This window comes from Numenius arquata, chromosome 9 (genome assembly GCF_964106895.1).
Source record: "Numenius arquata chromosome 9, bNumArq3.hap1.1, whole genome shotgun sequence".
NCBI classification, from domain to species: domain Eukaryota; kingdom Metazoa; phylum Chordata; class Aves; order Charadriiformes; family Scolopacidae; genus Numenius; species Numenius arquata.
Window position 1 is genome coordinate 8980454 of NC_133584.1, and position 26215 is coordinate 9006668.

The 26215-nt window shown below is 45.3% G+C and overlaps 1 protein-coding gene across 1 annotated transcript; it reads left to right on the plus strand.

Moving 5' to 3' along the window:
* The first annotated feature begins 12029 nt into the window (after positions 1-12029).
* CCNL1 (cyclin L1) lies at positions 12030-25451 on the plus strand. Its single transcript, XM_074153028.1, has 11 exons — positions 12030-12305; positions 12541-12615; positions 12824-12933; positions 19248-19368; positions 19784-19848; positions 21174-21273; positions 21412-21516; positions 21779-21920; positions 23286-23397; positions 23558-23656; positions 24645-25451. Exons 1-11 carry the CDS (start codon positions 12030-12032, stop codon positions 24991-24993), a joined length of 1554 nt encoding a protein of 517 aa, XP_074009129.1. The 3' UTR covers positions 24994-25451.
* Positions 25452-26215: the final 764 nt, after the last annotated feature.

Below are 26215 nucleotides of genomic sequence, written 5' to 3' on the forward strand. Positions count from 1 at the left end.
TTTTGGTTGGTTTTTGTAGTAAAGTGCTGCCTCCTGCTGGGTAAAAGGCCCAGTAATAAAGCCTTTCTCCAATAATTTACTACAAAGTGTTTCTTTCGTCTGAAGTCTAGAAAAGAGCTTTGTGGAGATTCTCCTTTGGCGATGGAATAGGATATCCATTTTGCAAACTCTCTAGCACAGGAGGAACAGAACTGCCTCTGGACAAAGGGCTGCACAAGAAAATAGCCTGATATTTCAGGGCAGTGTGTTCTATGATGTCTCTGAACACGGAGGGATGCTGTCGGTGGGCACCTGCAGAGGGGCAGAGAGCCAGGCTGCTGCTTTTCTGCCTTACCCTCGTTGTAACACCTATGGTTCAAGACAAACCTTTCTGCTCGTGCCCAGTTTGGTGCATGTGGAAAGATTAATTCCTTAGGGAAGGAACGGGGAGCGCCTGCTTCTCCTGTTGGGGTTCTCTGTGTCAAGCTGCTTCTGAGGTGGTCACTGAAGACCATACAAGATCATAGAATCATAGATGTGCTTCTCCCCACTCCCCCACCCTTCTCTAGCCTTTGAGAGGGAGACTGGAGGGAAAACTAGGAATCTGAGTGGATAAACTTGTGAGTGAGAATAATCACCTTGAAAAGAAAGGGTGAATCTGCTGTTGGGTAAGATGCAACCTTCCTGCCATGTGTGTTTGGGGACCGGCGCTGGGCTGCAGTCCCCTTGGGGTGTGCCAGCCTCCCCGACCAGCCCCGAGGCCTCGCCGGGCTCTCTCGCACAGCGATCCTTGCAACACATGCAGAACTCTTGCTGCTGCATCAAAACACGCATATGTTTTTAAAAATGTTTTAAAAAATGGAGGGAGGGATGAAGGAGTTTACTTGCTTGTATTTGATACCCAAGGATCGCATTATATATACTTGCAAAAACTTGGTTTTTATTATTTTAGGGAAATAATAGGGAATGGTATTATCAGTATATTTCCTTATCAGAAACTAGATAAAGCTTAGAGCATATTTAACAATCTCCTAGTTCAGACTGTGATCTGTTCCAAAAATAAGTGACAGAATTATTCAGTTACGTTGATTAAAAGGAGAACTATATTAAACAAAAGCCTTACTTTAATATATGGTACTATAAAGTATGGGCGAACTTTGCTTATAATGGTAGAAATCCCAATTTATGTCAACCCTTGAACAAGATGTGTCCACCTATGCTCACAAATGACCTGCTAACATGAATTTTCAAGTCTTCTCTTGTTCCTAATTAATTGATACTGAAAATATTCTAGGGTATTGGTATCCCAAATGTATCCCTCTGTCTGCATTTCTATGGCAGTTTTCTCTTGGCGCTATGGGGCCAGAGAGCTCACTGATGACAGCTATAACTAATTATTTCAAACTACCAGTTTCTTTTTTTTGAAAATGACTTGCAGTCTATCAATGGCAATATCTGTGTGTGTTTAATATTGCTGTTGGCTCTATCAGTAAGGAAAATCTTGCGCGTATATTAGCAATTTAATTTCCTCTCCCTTTAGTGGTGAGGCTCTTGGTATCTCAGCATCCCTCCTCTGCCCATCCTGCCGTGTGTGATCGGGGATGATACGAAAATTACCATCTTAAAGCTTTTCTGCAAAATTGCATCAACCCACTAGATGGCAAACAACCACTTACAAAACCCCACAGACAGAGTTGTCTTTATATATAGAAGAAGCCACATTGAATTCACTACTGGTAAATAGCTAAAGAAATTAAATTTCTGCTGATAGTTAACCTCGCAGAGTTAAGCTTGTCCAATAACCACTAGCAAGATATATTATTAAAACTTCTTTCACATTCTTGGATCATGAGCTACAATATGAGCTTTGGCGTGGCTCAGATGTGAGCTCCAATGAACAGCATCATATTTAGCATCGTCTCCTTCTGTCAGGACTGCTAAAGGTGTCTTTCTAATAAGTTTCCACTTTACCAGTGAGTCACTTTTGGCAACGTGATATATAAACTTTAAAAGGCTGTGCTATTTTTCTAAGCTGCCTCACTATGCCCATAAGGAGAGAATTTCACGCTCTACTGCAATCGGTGGGAAATTTGCCACTGACTCAGAGCTCAGTAGAGATTTCACTTAGATGCTGCAGGAGAAATAATGTCCCTGACAGAGGAGCAGAGATGAAGAGTCACGGACCCAATGGACCTGATCTTTCTGCTTTGAATCATCCTCTGGAGAGGAAAAAATAGAATAAAAGACCTCTTGAGGTTAATAAGACCCTTGAAAATGCTCTAAGGGCAGAAAAAGCTTGCAAAACCTTGAAGAAATGCTTGAACAGCTCACAGTCCATTACAGCAATGGAAGAGGAAGAAGGTGGCCAGCTGACATGTTTAACTCGCCCCCAGCAATGCCACCTCTCTGCTCTATGCCCTCCTCTGTTCGTAGTGGCAATAACAATTCATTCAATATTAAAAGTATCTTTTTATATTATACACACAAAGGGCTCCTCCTCAGGCTAACAGAGCAGTGGAAATTCTTGCTGAAAAAATAAAAACCCAGCCGCAGAGCAGGAGAGAGTGTGCAGCCCCTCGGGTGACCCTGGCACCCCTTTCAGAGAGGTTTAGAACAGCCCTTTCTGGTAACTGGTACCAGAGCCCTTTCTGGTAACTCCTGTGTGCCCCCAAGGCATGGCGTGCAGATAGTACTACCATAACCCTGTCTTATACTCATTTTGCACTGGTCGGCAGTTCAGCAAACGTAAATATGCAAATGGGTGAAGCGGTGAAAGATTGCTTTGATATTTACATGAGATGAAGCATTTCTGTACTGACTCTATCTCTCTCTGTAGGGGAAACACCTGGTGAAGCTGCTGGCTGGAGGCAGCTCGATGTTTTCTAGATGGTGCAGCTGCTCCTGCAGCCTATCAGATAATGTTTCGGGAGAGGGCCATCCGTCCCCAGCCCCGTCCCCCGCAGCAGGATGTGGTCCTGTGACCTCGGCACGCTCCCTGCCGGAGCACGGAACCTTTGTCAGGCTGGCAAACATGCTCCACAGCCTCACCGTGCCCGAGGAGCCCGGCTGGGCTGGTGGCCACACTGCAGTTGGGCTGGGAAAGTCACCTCTGCCTCCTGCTGCGGAGCAAGGTGGATGTCAGACTGAAACGCTGCGAATGCAACCTGGATGGGCAGAAAACAAGACAAGGCTCTCAGTGCTCTGAGCCTCCATGGCACGGCTCGGTTAGGTGGTTCCTGGGTAAAGCCATTCGATCTTAATCAGGTTTTACTAGAAAATGCTCGCTTGGGGTCAGTGGGCTAGTTAGACCGCTGCTTGCTAGCCCAGGGTGAGGAGAGCATGTGTGATGCTGGGGTTTGCAGGCTACGAGCGTCACAGCCAGTAATGACAAAACCAGCCATTGCACTCGCGGCAGCACTCGGTGGCTCGTATGTAGCGACACGCACACCTCGGCTTCTTCCCAGGGCTGTGGGTGCATCGCTCTGCTCCACCAGAGCCGGGCAAGCCCTCGCCACACAAGCCAGCCTCGTCTTTCCTTTTCTGTCCTTTAAAGCTGCAGACTCATGATGCAACCCCTAAAAATAATTTGGGCCTCTCCTCCGTGGTGACAAATATCCTCCTGCATGAACCAGAGCTAAATCTGTCTCTGATGTGTGCCTTTCAGGTTACAGCCTGTTCTTTTCCGTCCCGTCGGTGCTTGCTTCTGTTCACCCTCTGTGCTGGTGACCCTGCTGTGACTTATTCCCGGTTGACACAGTGACTCTGCACCTGCCCAGCTGTGGTGTGCTTGTGAGAACCACATCTGCACACAGGGAGGGTTAGCGTCGGAGGCTGGCACGTGAAGGACAAACTGGGGCACGTTCCCAGTTCAGGTCTGTCACCATCATGATGACACAGGGTGCGAGACCCTCTCGCTGAAGCAAGGGGCTGTGCTGTGAGCTTGGGGAATCTGTCCCGTGCTCAAGGTCATACTCTCCCATTTGCTATTTTCCCAGTTTTCTTACTTCCAGATGGAAATACTATCGGCCCCTGATGGATCTGAGGCAGATGTTTGTATGGGCATGTCTGCAGAGCATCTCTTTTTAAGTGCTGACCACCCGGTGGGGGTGACATCAAACCTTGGTGGGGGTGACATCAAGCCTCGTTGTGCATTTTCCCCATTCCCAAAGCTCAGTGGTGTTGCTGACCCTCTAGGCACAGGTTGCCCCGAGGGACAGGGACACCAGAGCTCACTGCCTGCTCCTGCAGTGTCAGCTGTCCTGGAGCGGTGGCCTGCTAGCTGCAGTGTGCCTCAGGGACATGAAATAGCCTGTTTGTTTGTGTAATGCCCCTCCACGTTCCTGGGTATTGCCTAACGGTGCTGAGTCACACCTGAGGTACAGCAGAAACTGCCTGCTTCTCAGAAACGCTTGGCGGCAGATGCATCATCTCACTGTGGCTACACATTTTGGGTAATTAGCTGTGCTAGTGCGAAGCAATCGTTATACCCTCTCAGATCTGCCTGCATTTTACACGTAACTGGCTGCTTGTGACCACATGAGGTCCATGTCACCGACAAACACGACCTGTGGAAGACCTAAGCCTGCTAAGCTGCTTGCATGCAGCCTCGCAAGATGCTGAAGCACAGGGGTCTGGCCTTGAAGGTTGCTATCTTCACGTTTTGCCCAGTGGGACATTTAGAGACACAGTCAGGAACACATGAAGGCCTCACTGTCCACTCAGCTGCTGTTCCCGTCCCTCTGAGAGGGTTTGGCGCTCCCAGAGTCAGAGCTGTTGGACCAAATGTGCATCACCTCTCCCACCCTGAGGTGCTACTGAACCAGTGAGGGTTCATATGCCTCCTGTTTACGGGAACAGCAACCTTGACCCAGAGGAGGGAGGACTGGGCCGTCCCCTGCGGTGACAGTGTTGCTGGCACCAGCGCTGCCCACCCCAGTCCAAAGGCCGGTGCATTAACTTCAAGTGTCGGTTGTAGCTGGACACATTTATCCCTTTCTATTTCTCAAACCAGTTTATTTAAGGCACGTAAACTTGTGTGCAGATGAAATGGGCTCTCTCTGATCTGCATCTGAACATGACTCCTGCTGCCGTATCATTGTCTGACCATGATAAGGTCTGATAAATCAAATTCCACAGGCTTTTTCTTGAATACCAGTGCGTCTCGAGGAGAGAAACAGGCTTCGGTTTAAAATATACTGGAAAACAGGTTTGAACTAAAATGACTTCAAACATGATGTTCAATTTACAAATGCATGAAACCACTGTTTGCAAATAGGTGAGCTGGTAAGCATCAGCCCGCAGGAAAAGCTTACCGATTTTAAAATACAGTGAGCATTCTTTATTTAGACTTATTTTCCAAATGCCTTATACTTCTTTTGATGGAAAGCTAAGCAATTAGTGTGTATTGCGATGCGAAACCTGAAGCCCCGAGTCCATAAACTCAAAAAATGAGTAAAGGACGCAGGCTTCAATTAAGCAGCATCCAAATGCTGCACAGCCTGCACTAGAGTCTTCTGAAAAATCTGTAAAACACTTTTACAGAAACGCAGATTTACTGAGAAAGCAAAAGGCAACAGATATTGTATCTTGAGTACAAGGTTTGAAGAACGCAAATATTCCAGGTCAGCAGCGTATTTTTACATTCCAGATGACAGCAACCTTGGGGGGGAAAAAAAAAAAAAAAAGAGTTCGTTTTCACACGGGAATGTTTTAATCTTTTCTTGATAAAGAGTTAAAGCCAGTCACCAGCTGAAGCTTCAGTGGAGTAAGCGAGAAATGAGTAATGCCAGGAGGAACGCAGAGGAATCCCACTGAAACCAACCCTGTGAGAGATTTGGGGAGGGGAAGGTAAAGAATCAGTTAACGTGAAACAGAGAAACACTTATATAAAAGGCTGTATTTATAATTACACTTCTGGTTTCACACCAAATTATTCATGGTAAAAACTGCAGGATATAACTCACGCTACTGAATTCCTCCTCCCTCTTTCAAAACCAGTGAGTAAGAGCTTAAAGAAATCGCCCTCTGGGAATGATTTCAAATAATCTTCATTGTTCCTCTGAGCTGTTAATTTAGAGTCCAAAAGTGGAGTCTCTCTATAAATCTTTTACAGAAGTGCCTAATTCCTCTTCAAGTCATAATTTGACAGAGTAAAACACCGTTTCTCCAGCCTGAGTAAATTTCACTGCCAAGTCTTTTGGTGCCAAACTTGTTCATATCAAAGCTAACTCAGTATTCACCCCGTACTGGAAGTGTATTTGCAATCAGAAGTCCTATTAGAGCTGATAACGCATATTTTTATCACTGAGATGGCAGATAATTCTAGATTCTTGGTTAATTTATCGAATTCAGCATGAAGAATTGAAGTCAATCTCCTAAACGATTTGGTATATGAAGAAAAAAAAAAAAAAATCAACTTTCTGAAATCTCCAAAGTAAAAGATTAGTTGAATGCCATGAGTAAATTGATCTAACGACAGCCTCCATTCTCTTAGTCTGGTCTAGTTGATATGACAGCAGAAACTTTCACATATCTGCTCATGGTGAAATATTTTACTGCCTAATTTCCTGTCATTTTGTTTTCTCGTATCTTTTAAGGAAATTAGATTTTTCTGTCATCAAAGCTGCTTATTTTTCCAAACAAACCCTTCCTATTCTGATAAGGTAATTGCATATTGCAACTTGCAGTTCTTTGCTAACAACCTGTTCTCGTATTATCTTTTGGGCAACATTTGCTGACAAACCTGTAAAATCCTCAGGGGATTTTAGGCCCTGAGGTGGTCTAATTACCCACTAGGAGAGAGCTATTAAGATACCCTAAACCCTCCCTTCCCACAGGGCTCACTGGGAAGCTGATGCTACCCTTCTCTTCAGCTCAGCCCTGGAGTCTGTAACTGCAGTCAGAAGCCTGGAAGAATGAAACAGCGTTGCCAGGTGGTGTAGAAACTCACAAAGGTGTGACATGGGACAGACACCACGGATTCGGAAGACGAGATACGCTGCTATATACCAGTTCCAGGTGCATTGGGCGTGCTGGGACCCTCCCAATGGGCCAGTCGTGGGGCTCGTGGTCCCACAGTGCCTCCTGGCAGCCCTGTGCTGCCAAGCGTGGGGGTCTCCGCAGCCGCAGGCTGAGGAAGAATGAATATGGGAGGCTGGAGGCAACAGGGCACTGATGTCAAAGCTGCTTGGACACCAACGTCGCAAATGCTTTATGATTTAGGCTGTTATGTGTGTACATACACCACCAAACACACGTATTTTAGTGCCCGGTTTAATGCCAGTAGCTCTCTGTGTACAGAGCTTCCATGAACTGTACAGTTCCAGGCCAAAGGGCACAGGAGAACGAGGCTCGTTAATACAATCACATTAATGACTCAACCAGCTATCACTGATTGCCATTGTTTTCCAGCAGCGCTCTGTGTCCTGGCAACAAAGCACGAACTTACCACGCCGCTTCGTTAACAGGTTTAAGTTGTCTGCTGTGCACATCTGGGTACCCTTCTGCAGCCAGGGACCGCTCCGGTGGACACCGCCTCCTGTGGTGCAAAATAAAACATTAATGCAACTCCCTGTTTACCAGTTTGGAGACATCGGGTACCAGCTCACCGGCTACCGCAGCCTGTTAGCACTCTTTTTTAAACAGGCTCCAGCAAACCTTTCTGGCACAGCAAAGCCATCCAATTGTGTAACAGCCGGGGGGACAAGGCATTGCTCAACTTTATTGAATTAAAAAATAAACACACGAAAAAACATCAAGAATGGGTAAGAATGGTACGGGTAGGTTGAGCCACCCAAGGAAAGCAAATACACTTCAGGTTTTTAAAGCATCTAAGTGTTACCTGCAAAACCGGAGCAAATTAAGACTAATACATGATGGGTGTGTGCATGGGAAAAAAAAAAAAGGTGGGCAAATTCCACCTCAATGAGTGACACCCGCTGCTGGCATGACTCTTCCCTTCTTTCCGGCCCTTTTGGCACATGTTGCCAACTGCTATGGAAATGGAAAGAGCCGTTTGTTTGCCTTCTGCAAATACCTTCTGTGTTTTCATCTTCTGACTAATTCCAGGGTTAGAAAACTGAGCCAATTTCTTTTCCAGCTCCTCTTTTTATTACTATTTCTTTAATCTTCAGTGTGTCGAAAGGACTGTAAATTGCCTTTGCCGTGGCAGAGATGCTCAGTGCTAGTGTTGTGGGTTCATTGGACTTTTTTTGGCTGTCTTAATGCAACACAGAAGACTGCTGGAGGTTTCTTAAAGGCCAGTGATGTTCCAGGTTGGTGCTGGGATTTTTTTAATCTATGTAAAAATGCTTTTTAAAATCTTGGTGACGGTTCAGAACGTGGCTAAAGGGAGGGAGCTTGCGAAAGGACCAGGAAAATAGGGTGAGCACACTAACCCTTCCAACTAACTAGAATCCCTGCTGAGTCATGAACCTGTGAGTACAACACCTCCCAACTAAACACTCTATTTCTATAAAAAGCACTATTTCAGTGATAGTTACAGACTGGCTCTCAAACCCCAAACTATAAATGGAAAGGAAGGTAAAAAGCAAACATTGCATACTGGGGACTTGGTGATCTTTCTAAAAGACTTGCTTGTAGAACCAGGAAAGTCTGATTGACTGTCATAACCGTGACACAGAATAAGGTGCCGCACCCAGCTACTCCACATCCCGTGCCGGTGGCCCAGAGGAAGAGCAGCCCAGGCCACCTGCACCTCAGCCTCCTTCAGCGAGGCCACTCCTGGGAAAGCCTGGCAGACTTGGCTTCTGCACCGGTTTTCCTTCTTCCTGATGAAAGATCTTGGATCTCTCTATAAATGCTTTGTGTCTTGGGCTCTCTTAGCACAGCAAACCCTGGCAGCAGTGAACTCAATTATTATACTGCAAGCTGGCCGTGTTCCATGGGGGTTAGGCAACCTTATGCCCTGTGAGCCCTCTGCTGCGATCAGGTTTGCTCATCCTCGACAACCAATGGAAAAAAATAGTAAGTCTTTCCTGTGTCCTCCGCAGCACAACAACCTTACCCTCCCTGTAGAGCTCTCAGCCTGTCCCACAAGGTCAAAACCACACTGATGAGCCCATCTGACACACAGGTGTCCTATAGACACGAATGAAATTAGCACAGCTAGCTAATAGCGAACATGTCCCCTCTGGCAGATCCTGTGGGCTCTGGGCTTCCCTTTTTTGAGATATCCCCTGCTGCAGCACAGTCACGGTCTGTTTTCTTGATTTGCAGTCCCGTAGCTGTTTGGTGAGTTGCTGCTGGATTACTTATCAGCACGATGGCTCATGAGAGAGGGGTCACAACGCACTACAGCTAATGTGCAGGACACTGGGTGCTTCTAGGTTGGGAGAGGACAAGCAGAAACCAGTGGACTGTGCCCAGGCAGAGGAGGAGACCTCAAGGAAGCTACTGAAGAGACATGGTCCCTGCTCCAGACAAAGCCTGCGCCAAGCGGCCCAGTCTTATCTCCTTCTCCAGACAGGGGCCCTGTGGAGGAGGTGACAGCGTCTCGCTGCTGGCAGGAAAAAGCGATGGATCTTCTCAGGAATCCCCCCAGCCCCGTCCTGCCAGCCCGGGGCGATACAGGCCGGCTTCGCCAGCCCACAGAGCCAGCTCAAACCCGCGGCCGAGGGGAGTTGCTGCCGCCAGTGCCCCCGGCGTGCCAGTCAGCTCTGCGCCCGGCGGGGACACCCGAGGACACGGGCGATGAAGGGACGTCACCCAGCTCCCCACACAACATGGCGGACAGGCGGGTGAGGCGCGAGATGGGCTCTGCCAATCAGGCCGAGCGAGCCAATCAGATCCCGACGCTGCCTGCCGGGGCGGGATTTGCCTTTCAGTGCGCGTGCCGCGGGAGGGTTAGTCCCGGCCTGGGCGCGCGGCCGCGGAGGGATACGGCCGGCGGGGCGCAGTGCGCTTCGAGTTCCCAGAAGTGATGCGAGAGATGGAAATTTCCCGGTCGCCGCGTCCCGGGCGGGTTGCGACAGGCGGGATGGTCCCGGCGACCATCGCGGTGGGGCCTCCGGTGCCGCCGTTCGCTGGTGGGAGGCAGCGGCGGGTGTCGCATGACACTGCCTCTCCCCTCATGTCTACGCTGAGGTGATGGTGGCCGCACCACCGGCCAAGGACCCGTCATTCTCCTCAGCGGGGCACGGTATGGGCAGCCCCGTACTGTCCCTGCCAGTGTCCCGGACGGCAGAGGGACCGTCTGCCTCGGGAACGGGGATGGCCAAGCTGCCCCCACCACAAGGCACCGGTGGCTTTTCTTCTGAAGAGGAAACGGGGCATCGGGGAGGGCAGTTGGACACCGTGAAGTCCTGGTGCTGTACAAATGCGCTTTGCAGGATCGTAACTAAAAGATCCATGTTTTGTTAGAATAATCTTTCTCAGGCAGCGCATGAGATGGTTATAACAGGAGCCTTTATTACAGTAACAACATCCTTGCCCCCTGAAAGGGGGCTGTTTCCAGCTCGCAAAACACTGACTGGAAACAAACGCATCACCACAGGGGACGCCTGTTCCCCTGGAGCCTCGCCTCGGGTCACTGGGGAGCGGTGGCTTTAAAAATAATGACTTTCTAGCAAGTAAAACTCAGTGAGTGTAGATTGTGGCCCGGTTATCCCCAATTTCTGTGCTGGGGAGGTGGTTTTGCCATGAGTAGCTGAATGGAGTGAAAAGCCTCCAAAATCTGGTCTGTGACCAGTTTCTTTCTTCTGTGGGGCTGAGGAGCCAGGCCTTGGGTACCGCGGGGCGATGCGATGGACGGGGTGGGCGGCCATGGGGCGCTGGAGCCCTTCCCCAACACTTCACTTCTATTTACACACGTACCACATCTCAACCTGCAGTAGCCGCCTTAACGTTACTTTATTTTCATTAATAAAACAAACCACTTCCGCTTGGTGGAAGGTTGAACTTTCCTGCTTCCAGCGTGGCAACGCGCAGCCCGCCTCCGCTCAGCATTGCACCGCACCATCCTGTTTTATCTTCTTACTCAATTTTACGGATTATATTTTTTTTTCCCCCCCACCGCGTGACGCGTTTCGAGCGCCCGCGGCCCCACCACACCTCCGGGCTACGGCACCGACATAGAATCATCATAGAATCATTCAGGTTGGAAAAGACCCTTGGGATCATCGAGTCCAACCATCTTCCCTACTCTACAACGTTTTTCCCTACACCATATAGAATCATAGAATAGAATCACAGAATCATCCAGGTTGGAAGAGACCCTTGGGATCATCGAGTCCGACCATCTACCCTACACTACAAAGTTCTTCCCTATATCATATCCCCCAACACCACATCTAAACGGCTCTTAAACACATTCGGGGATGGTGACTCAACCACCTCCCTGGGCAGCCCGTTCCGGTGTCCGATCACTCTTACTGTGAAGAACTTCTTCCTAATGTCTAGTCTAAACCTACCCTGTTGCAGCTTGAAGCCATTCCCTCTTGTTCTATCGCTGTTTGCTTGTGAGAAGAGAAGACATGCTCTTAAAAGAAAGCACCGAGTAGTTCCCTCTTCCTCGGCGGCTGCGGGGCGCGCAGCGCGGTTACTTGTCACTATAACCTTTTGCAATGGAAAATGGTGTGAAAAAAAAATAATAAAGAAGCGAATACCGCCAGCCGCTCCCCCCTTCTCCACGCGCAGGGGCGGCGGAGCCGGTTCCTCCCCACGGGAGGGCCCACGCCTGTCCCGGTTCCCTTCCGGCGGGGGACCGCTCACCTCAGGCGGCCACCGAGGCCCGGGCGCGGCCCCGGCAGTCCCGAGAGGAGGCCGCGCCCGTCTCATCGCCCCGCCGGGGGCCGCAGCGATCGGGACGGGGTGGGTTCGGCGGCCGTTTGAAGGGAGCGGGGCAGCGCCGGTGGCCGCTCCCGTTCCCCGGCGGGCCGGCAGCGACCGTTGGCGGCCGCGGCAGGGCGGGGCCGGCGGACTATTTTTTTTCCCGGCGTGCCGCGCGCAGGCGCCGCTGTGTGCTGCGTCACAGCGCCGAGCCGCGCTAGTCTGTGCGTGGCCGGCTCCGGGTGCGGGTGAGCTTCGCCATCATGGCTTCCTCTGCCACACACCCGGGTCCCCCCGCCGCCGCTGCCGCCGCCCCCACCGTTGCCGCCCCGCCGGCTCCAGCCGCCCCGGGCATCCTCATCGGCGACCGGCTGTACTCGGAGGTGTCGCTCACCATCGACCACTCGCTCATCCCCGAGGAGCGCCTCTCGCCTACCCCCTCCATGCAGGACGGCCTGGACCTGCAGTGCGAGACCGACCTGCGCATCCTGGGCTGCGAGCTCATCCAGGCGGCCGGCATCCTCCTCCGCCTGCCTCAGGTGGGTCCGCGTCCCGAAGCCTTCCCGGGGAGGCCGGGGCGGGGGGGGGAGGAGGAGGCGGCCGGGCGGGCGCCGCCATTGTGGCGCGGCGGGAAGGGCGTGTGAGGCGGCCGCGCGGGGGGGGAGGGGGGGAGGCGGTGGCGCCAGCTGGTGCCTGACACAAAATGGCGGCGGTGTCTGGGCCCGGTAACTGACTCCCTGCTCCTTCTTCCTCTTACCCTGTCTGCGTTCGTAGGTGGCGATGGCGACGGGGCAGGTGCTGTTTCATCGGTTCTTCTATTCGAAGTCCTTCGTCAAGCACAGCTTCGAGGTGAGGCCTGGCGGGGAAACGGGTGGGGGGTACGGGGAGGGAGAACGCGCTAAGCGCTGATCTTGGCGACCGGTGAATTTGGCCAGCCACACGACAAACAGGCTGCTCTCCACGAGCCTTTTGGCTACGGGGTGTTTCTTAGTTGTGTAATTTTAGTCTTAATCGGGAGTAAAAGTGATTTTCTTATGGAAACGGGGCTTCCTTTCAGATTGTTGCTATGGCCTGCATCAATCTTGCATCGAAAATCGAAGAGGCGCCTCGTCGTATAAGGGACGTGATCAACGTGTTTCATCATTTGCGTCAGTTACGAGCAAAAAGGTAAGATTAGCTTCGTTATGAACATAAGCATCTGTTGTCACTAATGTATGCTGCAGTTTTCAATTCACAGTATTTTTCCAGGCTAAGTTCAACGACCTAAAATTGAGAAGGGAGTGCTCATTGGCTGCTATGTAGGCAGTACAGTTCAATGCTGATGTCTTCTACCGTTACTTTTGATGACTTGGTAGACCCGTTTTCATTATTTATATAGCTACAAGTCATGAGTATTGGTTCTAGTTTTAGGTCTATGATTGTAATTTTAGGTCTGCTGCTAATTGATTTTTGATGTGTTGTAGTTCTTGAAAGGTAGTTTTAGGTATGAGTAGCCAATTAGTGGGTTGCTGTATATTTTCCAGACTTCTAACCAAGTTCAGTAGTCTTAATGGTTTTCTCTTGTTAGCATGTAGCCATCCCAGTGTGGTTATGGTGCCAATAAAGTATCAGTTAACAAAAGATGAAAGCTGAACTTTTCTGAGTGATGATAGTATTACTTTTTAGAAAGTATCTGAAAAAAAGTATGGTTTGGCCTACAGTGTTTGCAGCTTTAATGACACCGCTTCAACAAGGACTGTGTAATTGAGTCTTGGAAGCTGAAGGTATCTTTAATTGCAAAAAAGTGAGACTTGTGTTTTTTATGGTACCGTGTGCTTGTGTTGGTGAAGTTGAAGTGCAAGCTTACCTGATCTGTGTGCAGATCTGGATAATTGTCTGCTAAGTTGTAGAGCTGCTCTCAGTTGTGAGTGCCTAATACCGCTTTTTTGTGTGTAAAGCGATGTATGTTCTCGTGTAAAACAAATTAACTTGATGTATTGGAAAGAACAAGGAATGGTTGAAGGGAAGGAGTTTTCTAAGTTGCGATTAAACGCAAAATTTCTTTAAATCTGTCATGCAGCAGTATTGTAGTCTGTGAGATCGGAGACGTCAGCTGTGATGAAGTAGCTTTACTTTTAGTGGCCGATTGCTTACAGTGTAAGGTAATCCCATAGTTACAAAAGGATCTTGTTTTCAGCTGGATTCTTAAATCCACACTTTCATTTCTCTGCTTTGTATCACCAGGTTACAGCAGGAGTTTAAACTTGGGTGTTGTGTAACCTTTCCTGAGAAGTACAGTAGAAGTCCCTTAGGGAAGCCAGCTGTTTCTTGGTGTCTTTATCCTGGTTATGCTTTTGTTGCATCAAAAACTTGCTTTTACTGCCTTGTGCTCATGTTTTCCTAGTTAGCTTTCGATAAGAATGATTTGGTGTTCTACTTTGAAACTTAGCTTTGTTGTTGGTTGTTGTGGGTTTTTTTTTTACGTTATCCCTCGTGGCCCTGAGAGAGTTTTGTGAGGTTATGCCGAACGCGAATTCAGTGGTATTATTTCTTACCACAGTTATGATAAGGGAGTCTGGTTATTGGAATTATTGAAGCTGGTTGAGTGCTTCGTAGTATTTTGGCCTTGATCCAGACAGTGAAGGTTAATTAATCACATGCAATGCTTTTCTTTGCAATGAGAATACAAATTAGGTGTTTCGTTGTGTTGTGCAAAGGATCAGAGAAACTGAACTTAACCTGTGAACTTAAATCTTTCCAGCTAGCCTGTTCCAAATCAGAATGTCACTTGTGCATGTTACATGGTGTCTAAAATGCATCATGTCAAGAGAAATCGTGCACTTCTACCCATTATTTTCTGGAGAGATGGGTATTGTTACTCTGAGATTCTGAGTGAATCTGCATGAAATTAATCTTAAAAATGCTGAAGTCTGACATTCAGGCTTACCTTTTTTTTTTTTTTTTTAACAAGCAGGATGTAAACATTTTTCTGTACTTTTTACAAGATTACAATTACATAATATCTGTACACGTTATTAACTTCAACTCTTTTTTCCCTTGCAACCGACTATACAGCGACCAGCTACATTTACCAAAGCCTGGGTGATGTGGAGTGGTACATAAAGATGAAGCTGTCGTCATGGCAACAGTGAGTGAAGTATCGAAAATCCCCAAGGAGAAGCCAGTGCTCTGAGAATAGGTCACTGGAATCGGGGGACTAACAGGTTGGCCGCTGGTGAACCATTTGGAAGAACTCCTGTATCTTGTTATAAGCTTTTTTCTTTGCTGTCCAGGTTTTTAGAATACTAGCTTAATCTTTTTTTTTTTTTTTTATCTGAAGCTAACACTTAGGCTGTAGTTAGTTTCTCACACACAACCCAGAACTGAAACAATCAGGCTGCTGTACTTTCTTTTTTGCCTCTAGTCTAGTATTTCTGTTAACTGAAGCTCTTAACCTGAACACGAAGTTTGAGTAGTTTGAGTAGGCTTGCTTTCTTTCTTAAACAGCTTTGGGTTCTTAGTTCCACTTTCTGGCTCTGTATAATTGCAGTTTGAATTCATAGTAAAACATGCCTTCACAAGGATACAGAAGTCTTGAATTTGTAAAGCTATTTTATATAAATTATTATGTAAGCAGTTCCTTATGTGTATATGTTTGCAGAACTGGGAATTGCATTGGAATTTTCTTTTTGTAAGACCTAGTCAACTGAGTTACTGCCAGGTGTTATTGCTAATACTGAGAAGTAAGAAAAAGCTAAAGTTTTTTGAGCAAGCATATTTTCTTCTGAATCTTTCACAAGCATATGTCATGTAGTACTGCATGTAAAAATGTTTGTGTGCATGGAGAAAAGCTCGTATAAATACTGCTTTTTAAAAAATTGTCTGCCGAAACATATGTGTTCTGAGCAAAGTGCAACTATTGTTTAACATGTAGAATGTAGTTTGATTTTATTTATCTTAAAATGTGCCTGAAAGCTGCAGAAAGTCCTATGAGACCGGAACCAAATGTGACTCCTGTCATGTAATCTCACAAATGTTGGTTTGAGATGCTCAGTGGGCTATTTTTCACTTCTGTTGCAGCAGACAGGTTCATGCAGTTGTGTTGGAAGTGGCCTGTATTAATAATACGCACTATTTAGTGTTCTTCAAACTGTTCTATAAATCTACAATGCTTGTATTTACAATGTTGGAGACAAATACAGAACCCATTTTCTTCTCTCATATTGCCTGGCAAAAGAAAGATCTGGTCTTTGAAATGAGATGCTGATGTTACGCTGTACTTGTCAGAAGTACTTTTTGCATTATGAACAAAACTACACGCAGGGCACTTTTCCTCTAAAGTATTAGATACGCCAAAGACAAAAGTTTTAATATTACATCAAATGAAGCTGTAGTTGTGTCGAGAACTTAGATTTCCTTTTTGTCAGAGGAATTTTAAAAAGGATATTTGTAATTTATTTATTGTTACAAACACATTACAGTGTGTGTTAATCTTCTGGGTTGTTACACAGTCTCTAAATCCCGATGAAGTTTCGTGACTTAAGTGTGGGGTTGATTTACCAGGATGGGCACGGTGTGCTCTCTGTTCTTACGTCTAAAGTCTTGCCTGGAGCTCTAGTGCTCATCTCTAAGAACAGATTCAAAGCAATAATTTGTAATGGTACTTGGCTATATAGGTCTTGAAGCTTATATTTTATATATAAGCTTATAAATTATTTTTCTCTGGCTTGTTACTTGGAACTAAAATGATTACTACTTGGACTGAAAACTAAGTGCAGCAACAGCAGTAGCAATATTCCCCTTTTTAATTTTCTCAGCAAGAAAGCAAAGTTTTCCAAGGGAAACCTCTGAAGTTTCCAGCTTCTAAATAATTGTGCATACCAACGCTTTGGAGCTTATGGCAAAAGTACTAAAATTGGTAAATGTTAATATAGTGGGGAGCCTGATTTTTGCCAGTAAGAAGGTGTTATAAAGTCTTCTGCAGATTTTTATTTTTGCATAAGTGGATAAAAGGCTGCATTTGTGTTTCTGGAAATGCTGTCTGGATAAAATGATGGTTTTCATGGCTTCCTTAGATCTCTAGAACTTCTGTATCATAAGCGACTGGAGTAACGTGGGACAAGAGAGTAAAGCACACTTGAGCGTCTTAATTTTGAGTTTGCTGTCGCTTTGCTGTTGAACGTGTACAACCACAGTGTGAACTGTTTGTGCTCGTCCTATGGCCCAGGACAGTGAAAGGAAGTGAAGGACAGTGAAAACTTAAAATGCAGTAAGGCTCACAGTCTTTCCTGTTGTACTTCTGGCTACCTTATTGTGTTTTCGTAATACTGACTTTCTTACATAGCTTTCAGAGAATGCAAAGACATCTGGAAGGTAGCAATCCTATGGCAGGCTATTGGATGATTCCATGCAGTCATGTTGTCCTGCTGTTGGTTGTTTTTGTTTTTTTTTTTAGACTGGAGTTCATAGCTGCTCTAAGTGTTTCATCCCAGATTTGTCACCTCTGAGAAGTATTGTGCGAACAAGATGAGCTGAGTTTGGGCACCTGAACTTGCTCTGAATGATGCCTTGCAGATCCTGTTAATGCCAGTGATCTCTACATAAAATTGTATAAAGCAATATTGGAACAGATGTTATTATAAACCCCAGTATAGTTAGTTGAAATTGATGGGAAGTGAGTCACTTTCACTGACTGGAAGAACTTCAACTTGGTTCTTCCAGTCTCCCAACTCCAGTGTTCAGACAACCTTTGTAGTGTTTTACGTGTTCAGACAAAACCGTAGCCTCTCTACTGAAGTAGTTACCTTAAAGAAGCTTTAAAAGCTTTTCTTTTCTACTTAATTTATGAAAAACAAACAAACAAATATACTCTGACTGCATTATATTTAGAGTAGCTGAAATCACAAACTTTGTAAACTTGCCCTGATGAGTGAGAGTAACCCTTAACTGGAAAAGTTACTTTTATGTGACATGGAAAACATTGCATTTTTTTTAGGAGACAGAAGTAGTAAGACTTGTACTTGAATTCTAGCTCCTTCCTGGCGCCAAGAAGCTGCAGTACTTAATTTCAAACCTCCTGAGATCTGTTTCTCAGCCCCTTGGGAGGAGCAGGGGGAGCTTACTCTTCAAGTGTGTGGTTATACAACTTGATGCATTTATGAGTGAAGTGGATGTAGCTTGTTGTATCCTTTGACCAATGGTAATAAACATCCTTCCAGGTGACTGCAGAAGCCTTAGCATAAATTGTGGATTATTGAAGTTGGGAAGCATGTCAGCTAGCCATGTAATTTAATTGACCTTTTCTTCCTGGGGTGGGAAGCTAGGGGTTCGGGGTGTTTTTTCTACTCTGTGACCTATCAGGGAAGAGAATTGTGATCCATTTGTTGAACTTGCATGGAATCAAGAGACAAGTTCGTAGGGAATATACTTCGATAAAACAGAAGCTGTATTTTGAATCCACTTTGCATTACTTTTTTTTTTTTTTCTTTTGAATGTAATATAAATTTGTCACCAGTGCTTGGGGTGTACTAGGTTTGTCATGTAAACGGACTGTGGTTTATTAGAGTGTAACTAGTTGCAGAAACATTCTGCATTGGAAAGCATGTGGAATATGTGAGGCATATTACAAGCAGGGAAAAAGTTGGTCTGTCTCTAGGAGGAAGTGGATTGAAATACACAATGTGGAATGTTGAAAGGTCAAGTCAAAGCCCAGACAAAAGAATACGAAATGAAGTGTGACACTTGTGCATAAAGCCTGCAGCAAGTTATTTTAGTTTTAAAAAAATGCTTTGGAGAGTTCAGGTGTTGAATTTGGAAGGAATTAGGACTTCATAGTGTAGACTTGGGAATCTTTCTTTGTGAAATGAGCTCTTGTTCTGCAAATGGAAATAGCAGAAGTGACGTGATATCCACCGGTCAGTGGGTGCAGCGTTCAGCATCACAGGCAGATCTGTCACAATTTCAGAGGTTAAATTCTTTGTTTTATTAGGCTTTTTGTATATTACAGTAGCAGGGGTGTCTTGTTCTCTGAAGATGTTGAATAATCTTGTCTTCCACTGCATAAGAAACTGCAATTTCTAAAGCACGAGCTTACTACTGTAATATCAGTAAAAATACCACTGTTGTAGCTTACTTTTGCTTTGACGTCCTACCTAGCAAAGGTAGATGTATCACATTCCTTCCCCCGTCTCTATCGTGAAGTGTAAAGGTTCCTTGAGATCTTCACCATGAAGTTGACTTTTATTCCAGAGGCTAGACCAGCGTAGTGTGCATACACAGTAGTGAAAGAGTGTTTTTATCTTGGCCATCTAATCTGTAGCTAGTCAAAAGCAGAAACTAAACTAGTTTATCTAAACTTGGACAGCACAAGATTAATGCTTAAACTTGCTTGCAGGAGTTGAAAACAGGTTTCTGTTGCCATTAGTTGGTTGGAAGGGAAAACAGAGATGACGCTATTTTTGGATATGCAAAACAGTTTTGATTTTATTTCTTGCAAACTATAGGACTCCAAGCCCCCTGATACTTGATCAGAACTACATAAACACCAAAAATCAAGTAATCAAAGCAGAAAGGAGGGTACTGAAGGAGTTGGGATTTTGTGTTCATGTCAAGCATCCGCATAAGGTGAGTTATCAAAAATAATGTAATTGCAAATATTGACCTACCTTGATGACATCATTGTGAGCTGTGGGATGAGAAACACAGGTGTAAAAGTGACCTGATTTCTTCCCTTTTTTCTGTAGTAGTTATGAATGCTTTTGCCAGAGTGCTTGGGCAAATAGTCATATTGACTTTGGTACAAATTGCTTCCTTTGGGAATGTTGAAGGTGACTGGTTTTGAAAATCATAGAAAAGTAGTAAATAAAGAATTGTCTGAACATGGTTGGATGATGTGTGAGCTTATAGTGTATGCTTAGAAAAGGAGCAGAGATCATTGTTTTGGAATACTGTTTGATTATACGTAGTTACTTTCTTGCTGTTGCTTTATATGTTAAAACTAAGAGTTGTGTTTGTTTCCCCCCCCCCACTTATTCCTCAGATCATTGTTATGTATTTACAAGTCTTAGAATGTGAACGTAATCAAACCCTGGTACAGACAGCCTGGTAAGTTGTTATTTTCCATTCTTTTCCTAGCCAGGAAAATAGTAGCAGAAATAACAAGCCTGATGATCCATATGCAAAGCAATGAGATGTAAGTTATTACATAAATACATGCTTTTAAAATATTTTAGTGCTTGTTTCTGCTTACTATTTTCATGGCTTGATTCCAGTATAGTAATGGAGAACTCAATTTAACTTTGTTCTTTTTTCTACTCTTTAATTAAAGGGTAGTCCATGATGGTAAGTCATAGAGCTCTGCCCTCTGCACCTCAGCCCATGACCTGGGGATGGCCTGTTTGGCTGCCCTTCTCTCCAGCCAACCCAGTGCAAGCTCATCCGAGATTCACTGAAGTGGTCCATATCCATCGGGCAGCATCTTCTAGTTCTGTCTGGGTGTCAAAAGGATTTGTATATTTGCTTTTAGAAGTAACTGTTAAAAATGTTTCTAAATGTTTTTGTTGTCTAGCCACTGTATACTGTAGTGTATTTAAAGGACACACGGGGTAGACTTTCTACCAACATTCATTTAGTTGATTTAGCGTTTGGCTAAACTTGAGTTTAAAAAAAAAAATATTAAAATGACAGTGCATGCAGCATGTTCACTTAGAAGCCATATTGGGCATGGTTTTCTGTAGAGTCAATACTTACTGACTGCTGTTCCTTTCTTTCCTGTAGCTCAGTAACTTAGAAATCGATGGAGGTCTCTGCTGTTTAAATGTATCTCTTGGCATGTGTTGCTTGGCAGTGCCACCATGGTGGAGCTTAGTGAAGTGTGAGACCCGTTACTAACTTACAGGTCTTTTTCCAACACTCAGTGAGCAAATTGGATGCTTCTCTCTCTGGATGAAGTTAATGTGACTCGAGGCACACGTAGGATTTAAATGCAGTGTTTTATGAACTTTATAGGTTGCATCTAGCCTCTGGAAAATGGTAGGTTAAAAATATACCATGCTTATGCTTGCATTTGAGTTTTAAGCATATTGATTTTTAAATACAAGAACATTGGTGTTTAAAGCAAACAGCTGGATGGATGGAAAGTACTTTTTAGACTGTTAACTCAATGGACACTTCATGGTGTAACTTACTGTGCCTACCTAGGAAGTAGCCATTACATACTATTACTTGCATTGGGGTTTCAAAACAGTGGCAGTGGTGCAAACTTTGTTACAGAAGTAACAAATGTAAACATTAAATGCAGTAATTTGAAAGAAACCAAGTTTTTAATATAATAACAGAAAAAATAATAAAGTCAATTGAGTCTCCAGTATTGTTATCCTCTAAGTAAACCTGAGATCCAACCTTTCATAATTTTCTTTTTTTTGTTTAAGGAATTACATGAATGACAGCCTTCGAACAAACGTGTTTGTTCGCTTCCAGCCAGAGACTATAGCATGTGCTTGCATTTATCTTGCTGCTAGAGCACTGCAGGTGAGTATTCCTCTGTCTTTAGTTAGCGTTCCCTTTTACTGCTAATAATTTGGTTTCAAGAAAATTAATAAATAATATTTGAAACAAAAGCCTGGTCTGTAACGTCTGTTATTAAGCTTTCGGTGGTTTTATTTTCAGATTCCACTGCCTACCCGTCCTCACTGGTTCTTGCTCTTTGGCACCACGGAAGAGGAGATTCAGGAGATATGTTTAACAACTCTTAAGCTCTATACCAGAAAGAAGGTAACTTTGAGACCTTTGTTTTCCTATTCAGTTCAGCTTGAGCTGTGTCATGGTTGTCCAAGTGTGTTTGGAACACCTGTGTACACATCTACTAATTGGAAAGGCTCCGCTGTGTGGCTTCTCCTCTAAGGGAAGTGTGAGAACAAGTTATGGAAGTTAGTCACATTACTGGACCTATGAGTAAAAGATAATAGAGTATTTTTCAGAAATTAGATTAAAATATGAATTACATTAGCTTCTTACTGCATTGTTACTTTAACAGCCCAATTATGAATTCCTGGATAAAGAAGTAGAGAAGAGGAAAATGGCACTACAGGAAGCTAAACTGAAGGCAAAAGGCTTAAATCCTGATGGAACTCCAGCGCTCTCAACACTGGGTGGCTTTTCTCCTGCATCCAAACCATGTAAGTGTTCTCTGAATGGTAACTTGCATTGCAGTATTTTATAAGTCGACTTAATCTGTGTCCCAAGGTGTTTAAAAAAAATGTAGGTTTGCTTCTTGAGATGTTAGACAATTTAGGCTTTCTTACAGAACTAAGAAGCAAGACAAATGTTTTTAAAAAAGACAAATTTTAAAATCCATTTCAATACCTTGAAATAGCAGATTAGAGGGAAATGGGATGCCTTATTCCATACTTCCACAGATGGGAGAGTGATACATTAATAATAGGCACCCTTGAGATAATTACGTTATGAAAATGTCTACACCCAACAGTTTTTATGTTGCTGTGCTGTGAAGAGAGACTCTGGTTTTAATCTGTTGGGGGAGTGTCACAATAGCCTTCATGGTTCCTTTTGCAGCAGGTATCTCTGAAAATTGCTTTCTTTGCCTTTTTTTTTTTAACGTAGTTGTCAACTGTTCAAGTGCAGTGAAGGAAGACAGCTTGTGGTCAGGAAATGGAGAAGGGAAGGTGACAGTGCTGTCTTGGCGTTAGGGTGAATAAATTGTGGTAATACATATCCTGAACCAGCCAATAAAGCTATCTGAACTCTAATGATACCAAGAGCAGTCAGTTTTGTCTTGGTGCTTTTACCTCTTAATGCTGCTAGTGATCTGTAAATTACCAACAAAATTTAAAGGCTGTCGTGAGCGTTGGTCCAGTGGTGGTGGGTAAAGCACAGGCCCTTCTGCCTTTCTGGAGTTTTACGTTAAACCTCTGTTGAGTGAGGAAGCTGTGGGGTCAGTCATAACGCAGTGCCTCTGCCTTGCTTCCAGTAGCCAGGTAGAAATGCATTGTTTGTGCTTAGCAGCCCATCCAGGAGAAGGTGAATCCATCTCTGGGCTGTATCGGCTGTCTCTAGAGACAGATTGACTTCTGAACTAAAGAAGTGGGGTTTTTATATTAGTGGTACAAATACAACAAATAAAAATTAAATAGGTAATTTTGCTGTTCAGTCTTAATTCTTTCTATAGTATTGGAAATTAACTCTCAAGGTAACAATTTAAGTTACGTATTTGTGGGCCATAAGGGCAGCTTTTGTTTGTACCACTTGGGCCCTGGTGGATGAAATCTCAAAGGAGCCTGGCTGCTTGCCTTGAAGGTCACAGTGTTCTTCTCCCCTCCTGCCGGCAGCTGGCTTTAAACTGTGCATCGCCCTGGGAGCATCTCACTCCAGTGTTCTCTTCTAGGAGTGTACTATAAATGGAAAGATGGAATGAGTTCATATTTACATTTTGTTTGAATACTGGTAAAGGTGTATAATGGATACAATGTCTATTACAAAGTGTAAACAAAACACCTGATTTTGAATTTAAATTTAATTCTTAGCTTCCCCAAGAGAAGTAAAAACTGAAGAGAAGACTCCAGTATCTCTGAACACCAAAACCGTTAAAAAAGAGCCAGAAGAGAGGCAGCAGGCTTCCAAGAGCCCTTACAATGGGTAGGTAAAAATCTCTTCCTGATGAAGAGAAGACTTCTGTAAAAGCGGTTTCTTCAACTGAAGTCGAGTGGACTACTTCTGAGCTACTTCATGGAAGTAACGAGTGCCTCAGAAGTGTAATCCTGTGGTGTTGTGGTGTTTGTTTTTTTTTCCTCCCAAGCATGAGAAAAGAAAGCAAGAGAAGCAGAAGCAGCAGAAGTGCTAGTCGATCCAGGTCGAGAACAAAGTCACGGTCTCGCTCTCACACACCCAGGCGGCAGTAAGTACTGGTTTTTGTTCCGTAGGTGGGGGTTTGCAGGGAGGGGCATGGGTTTTTTGGCAACACTGTCTTTTTCTTCATAAATAGCTCTGGAACATTTCAGCAGGGCTTTCACTGCTAAGAAGTAGGGCTGCTCCAAGGAGCTTGTAAGTGCTTAGTGCAGGCTTCTAACCGCTGGCCAGCAGCGGTGTGAGGCATGGGCTCTTGGTTCTTGACATGAAGCAGTTCTGTTGGTAATGGCCGTTAATAGTTTAAGCTGTAAAAGCTTTGGCATTACGTGAAAGCTTAACGGTATCCTTGCTGTGCCTGTGCATGGTGAGCGAGTGCAAGGTAGTCGTACCCTTTCGGATGATCTTCACGAGGAACCCGTTACAAATGAGAGCAATCTCTTGGAACTCACTCCACTTTGAAGTGGTGAGAAGTGTCACAGGTGCCAGTTTCACGTGTTGCAGCTTTCTTCCAATGCCTGGGAGAATGGATCTTCTGCTGGTGGTGCGTGATGCACTGTCTGGCTCTTGGCTACCCTGCTGCTCTGCTGTGACTGGGGAGGAGAGGGAACTGTGCAGGGTGATGCGGTGATAGCTGCTGGTGGGTTATATATATATATATATATTTTTAAAGAATCTTCAGACTGATATCTAAGTTGGAAAATGCCAACTTGGATCTCAATGCAGTGTTCCCATGGGTATTGTTGACTGTCAGGTCACTGAAGAAAAAAAGGCAATAACCAATTTGCAATCTGAGGTTGAGGGGAAGATTCTTGACAGGGTCAAACAGCTACGAGAGGCGCTGCATTTGGGCTTTTTGTTTTCAAAGGGACATCCTGGGACAGTCACTGTCATTCATCAGTTATCCTTGTGAGAGAAATAGCCTCCGGTTTATTCCAGTAACTTAAAAGTTCCTAAGCATTGATTATTTTTTTTATTTATTATTATTTATTTTCTTCTGTGTGGAAGAAATGTTTTAACTTGTAACCCTTCTGTGTAAGCTACAATAATCGGCGGAGCCTGTCTGGGACGTACAGCTCAAGGTCGAGAAGCCGGTCCCGCAGCCACAGCGGCAGCCCTCGCCGACACCACAACCACGGCTCCCCACACCTGAAGGCCAAGCACAGCCGGGAAGAGCTGAAGAGTGCAAATAGACACGGTCACAAAAGGAAAAAATCTCGATCGCGTTCGCAGAGCAAATCCAGGGATCATTCCGACGCTGCCAAGAAGCACAGGCACGAGCGGGGACACCACAGGGACAGGCGGGAGAGGTCCCGCTCCTTCGAGAGGTCTCACAAGAGCAAGCACCACGGCAGCGGCCGGTCGGGACACAGCAGGCACAGACGCTGAGGTTTGCACCTGCCCCGGGTTCTGGCTAAGCCTGTACATACCACAGTAAATGGACTCTTTATTTGAGAACAACGGAACCGATTAGGATTTGATTAATTTAAACCCAGTATCTAATTTTTCTAAAACACGTAGAAGATTTTTTTCTTTTGGGAAAGAAACTGTTACCAACTTTTGCACATAATACCTTAGCAGTATCAGATTGGTGGGAAACAACGATCAGGTTAAATTGTATGTATTAGAGTTGTGTATTGTTTATTGATATGAGAACTGGAGAATGGATTTCTGTAAAAAAGCAAAACGTACCTTATTTTTATACAAGCCGATTGCAGACACTTATATTTAAGTATAGTTATTTGTTTAAATGATGGTGGATACTTTCTTACACTGGTTTTAGTCTGCATGTGTTAAAAAGATTTTTACAAGAAATAAAATCTAAAGCTTTTTTTTTTTTTACTGCCTGTTGGGTCTCAAATATATTGAAACTGAAGTTACTGAAATGCCATCACTTTGGCCATTGCGAGTTAATGGGATGTGTGGGATATTGGTGTGATTCCATCGCAAATGAGAGGCTGGGAAAGCTTTAGAAGCTGTTGCTCTTCTGAGGGGGGGGCCACTGGGAAGTCTGGGCCACCTCTGACACACGCTGGGGTTGGGAGAAACGAGCAGGGACCTCTCTGAAGTTGGTGGGACGAGCAGCTGAGTTGGGGAAGCTGAAGGAGCTGTGAAGGGCTGCTGGTGTCCCAGCTTTCCTGTCCCTGCCCCTAGGGAGGGGCAGTTGTGGGTCTTTCCTGTCTGTCTCCTGCAGCTGCCAGCGAGTCACTGTCACCCGCTGTTCTCCTCTGGCCTGCTTGTGCTGGGAGTACAAAGCAGGACAAATAACACGCCTGGAGTGATCAAGTTCTGGGATTTTTTTTCCCTCCTTTCATTGTGCTAATGGTGGGATAATGCAGTAGAAGGAAGGATCCTATTGCCGGTGAAAAGCTTACGAGCTTTTAGCTGGGCTCCCTGGGGGGACGTGCCAGCAGCGCCCTCCTCCTGCTTGCCCTGCCGCTGGGTGGAGGGTGACACCGTGACAGCTCGGGGACGCTGGGCTGTGCTGCCCTGCGGAGGGCAGGTCAGTTTGCTACTGGGGGGAGTCTTGGCACCCGGCTGCTGGAGCCATGTCCTGTGGGACCGCAGCGCTGTAAGCACAGGGCAGCCCTGGCTGGAGCCATGGATTGGG

Coding starts and splice junctions, on each gene's coding strand:
- CCNL1 (XM_074153028.1), top strand. CDS start 12,030: ATGGCTTCCTCTGCCACACACCCGGGTCCCCCCGCCGCCGCTGCCGCC. Junction 12,934..19,247: donor CGTCAGTTACGAGCAAAAAG/GTAAGATTAGCT, acceptor TGCAAACTATAG/GACTCCAAGCCCCCTGATAC. Junction 19,369..19,783: donor ATGTCAAGCATCCGCATAAG/GTGAGTTATCAA, acceptor CTTATTCCTCAG/ATCATTGTTATGTATTTACA.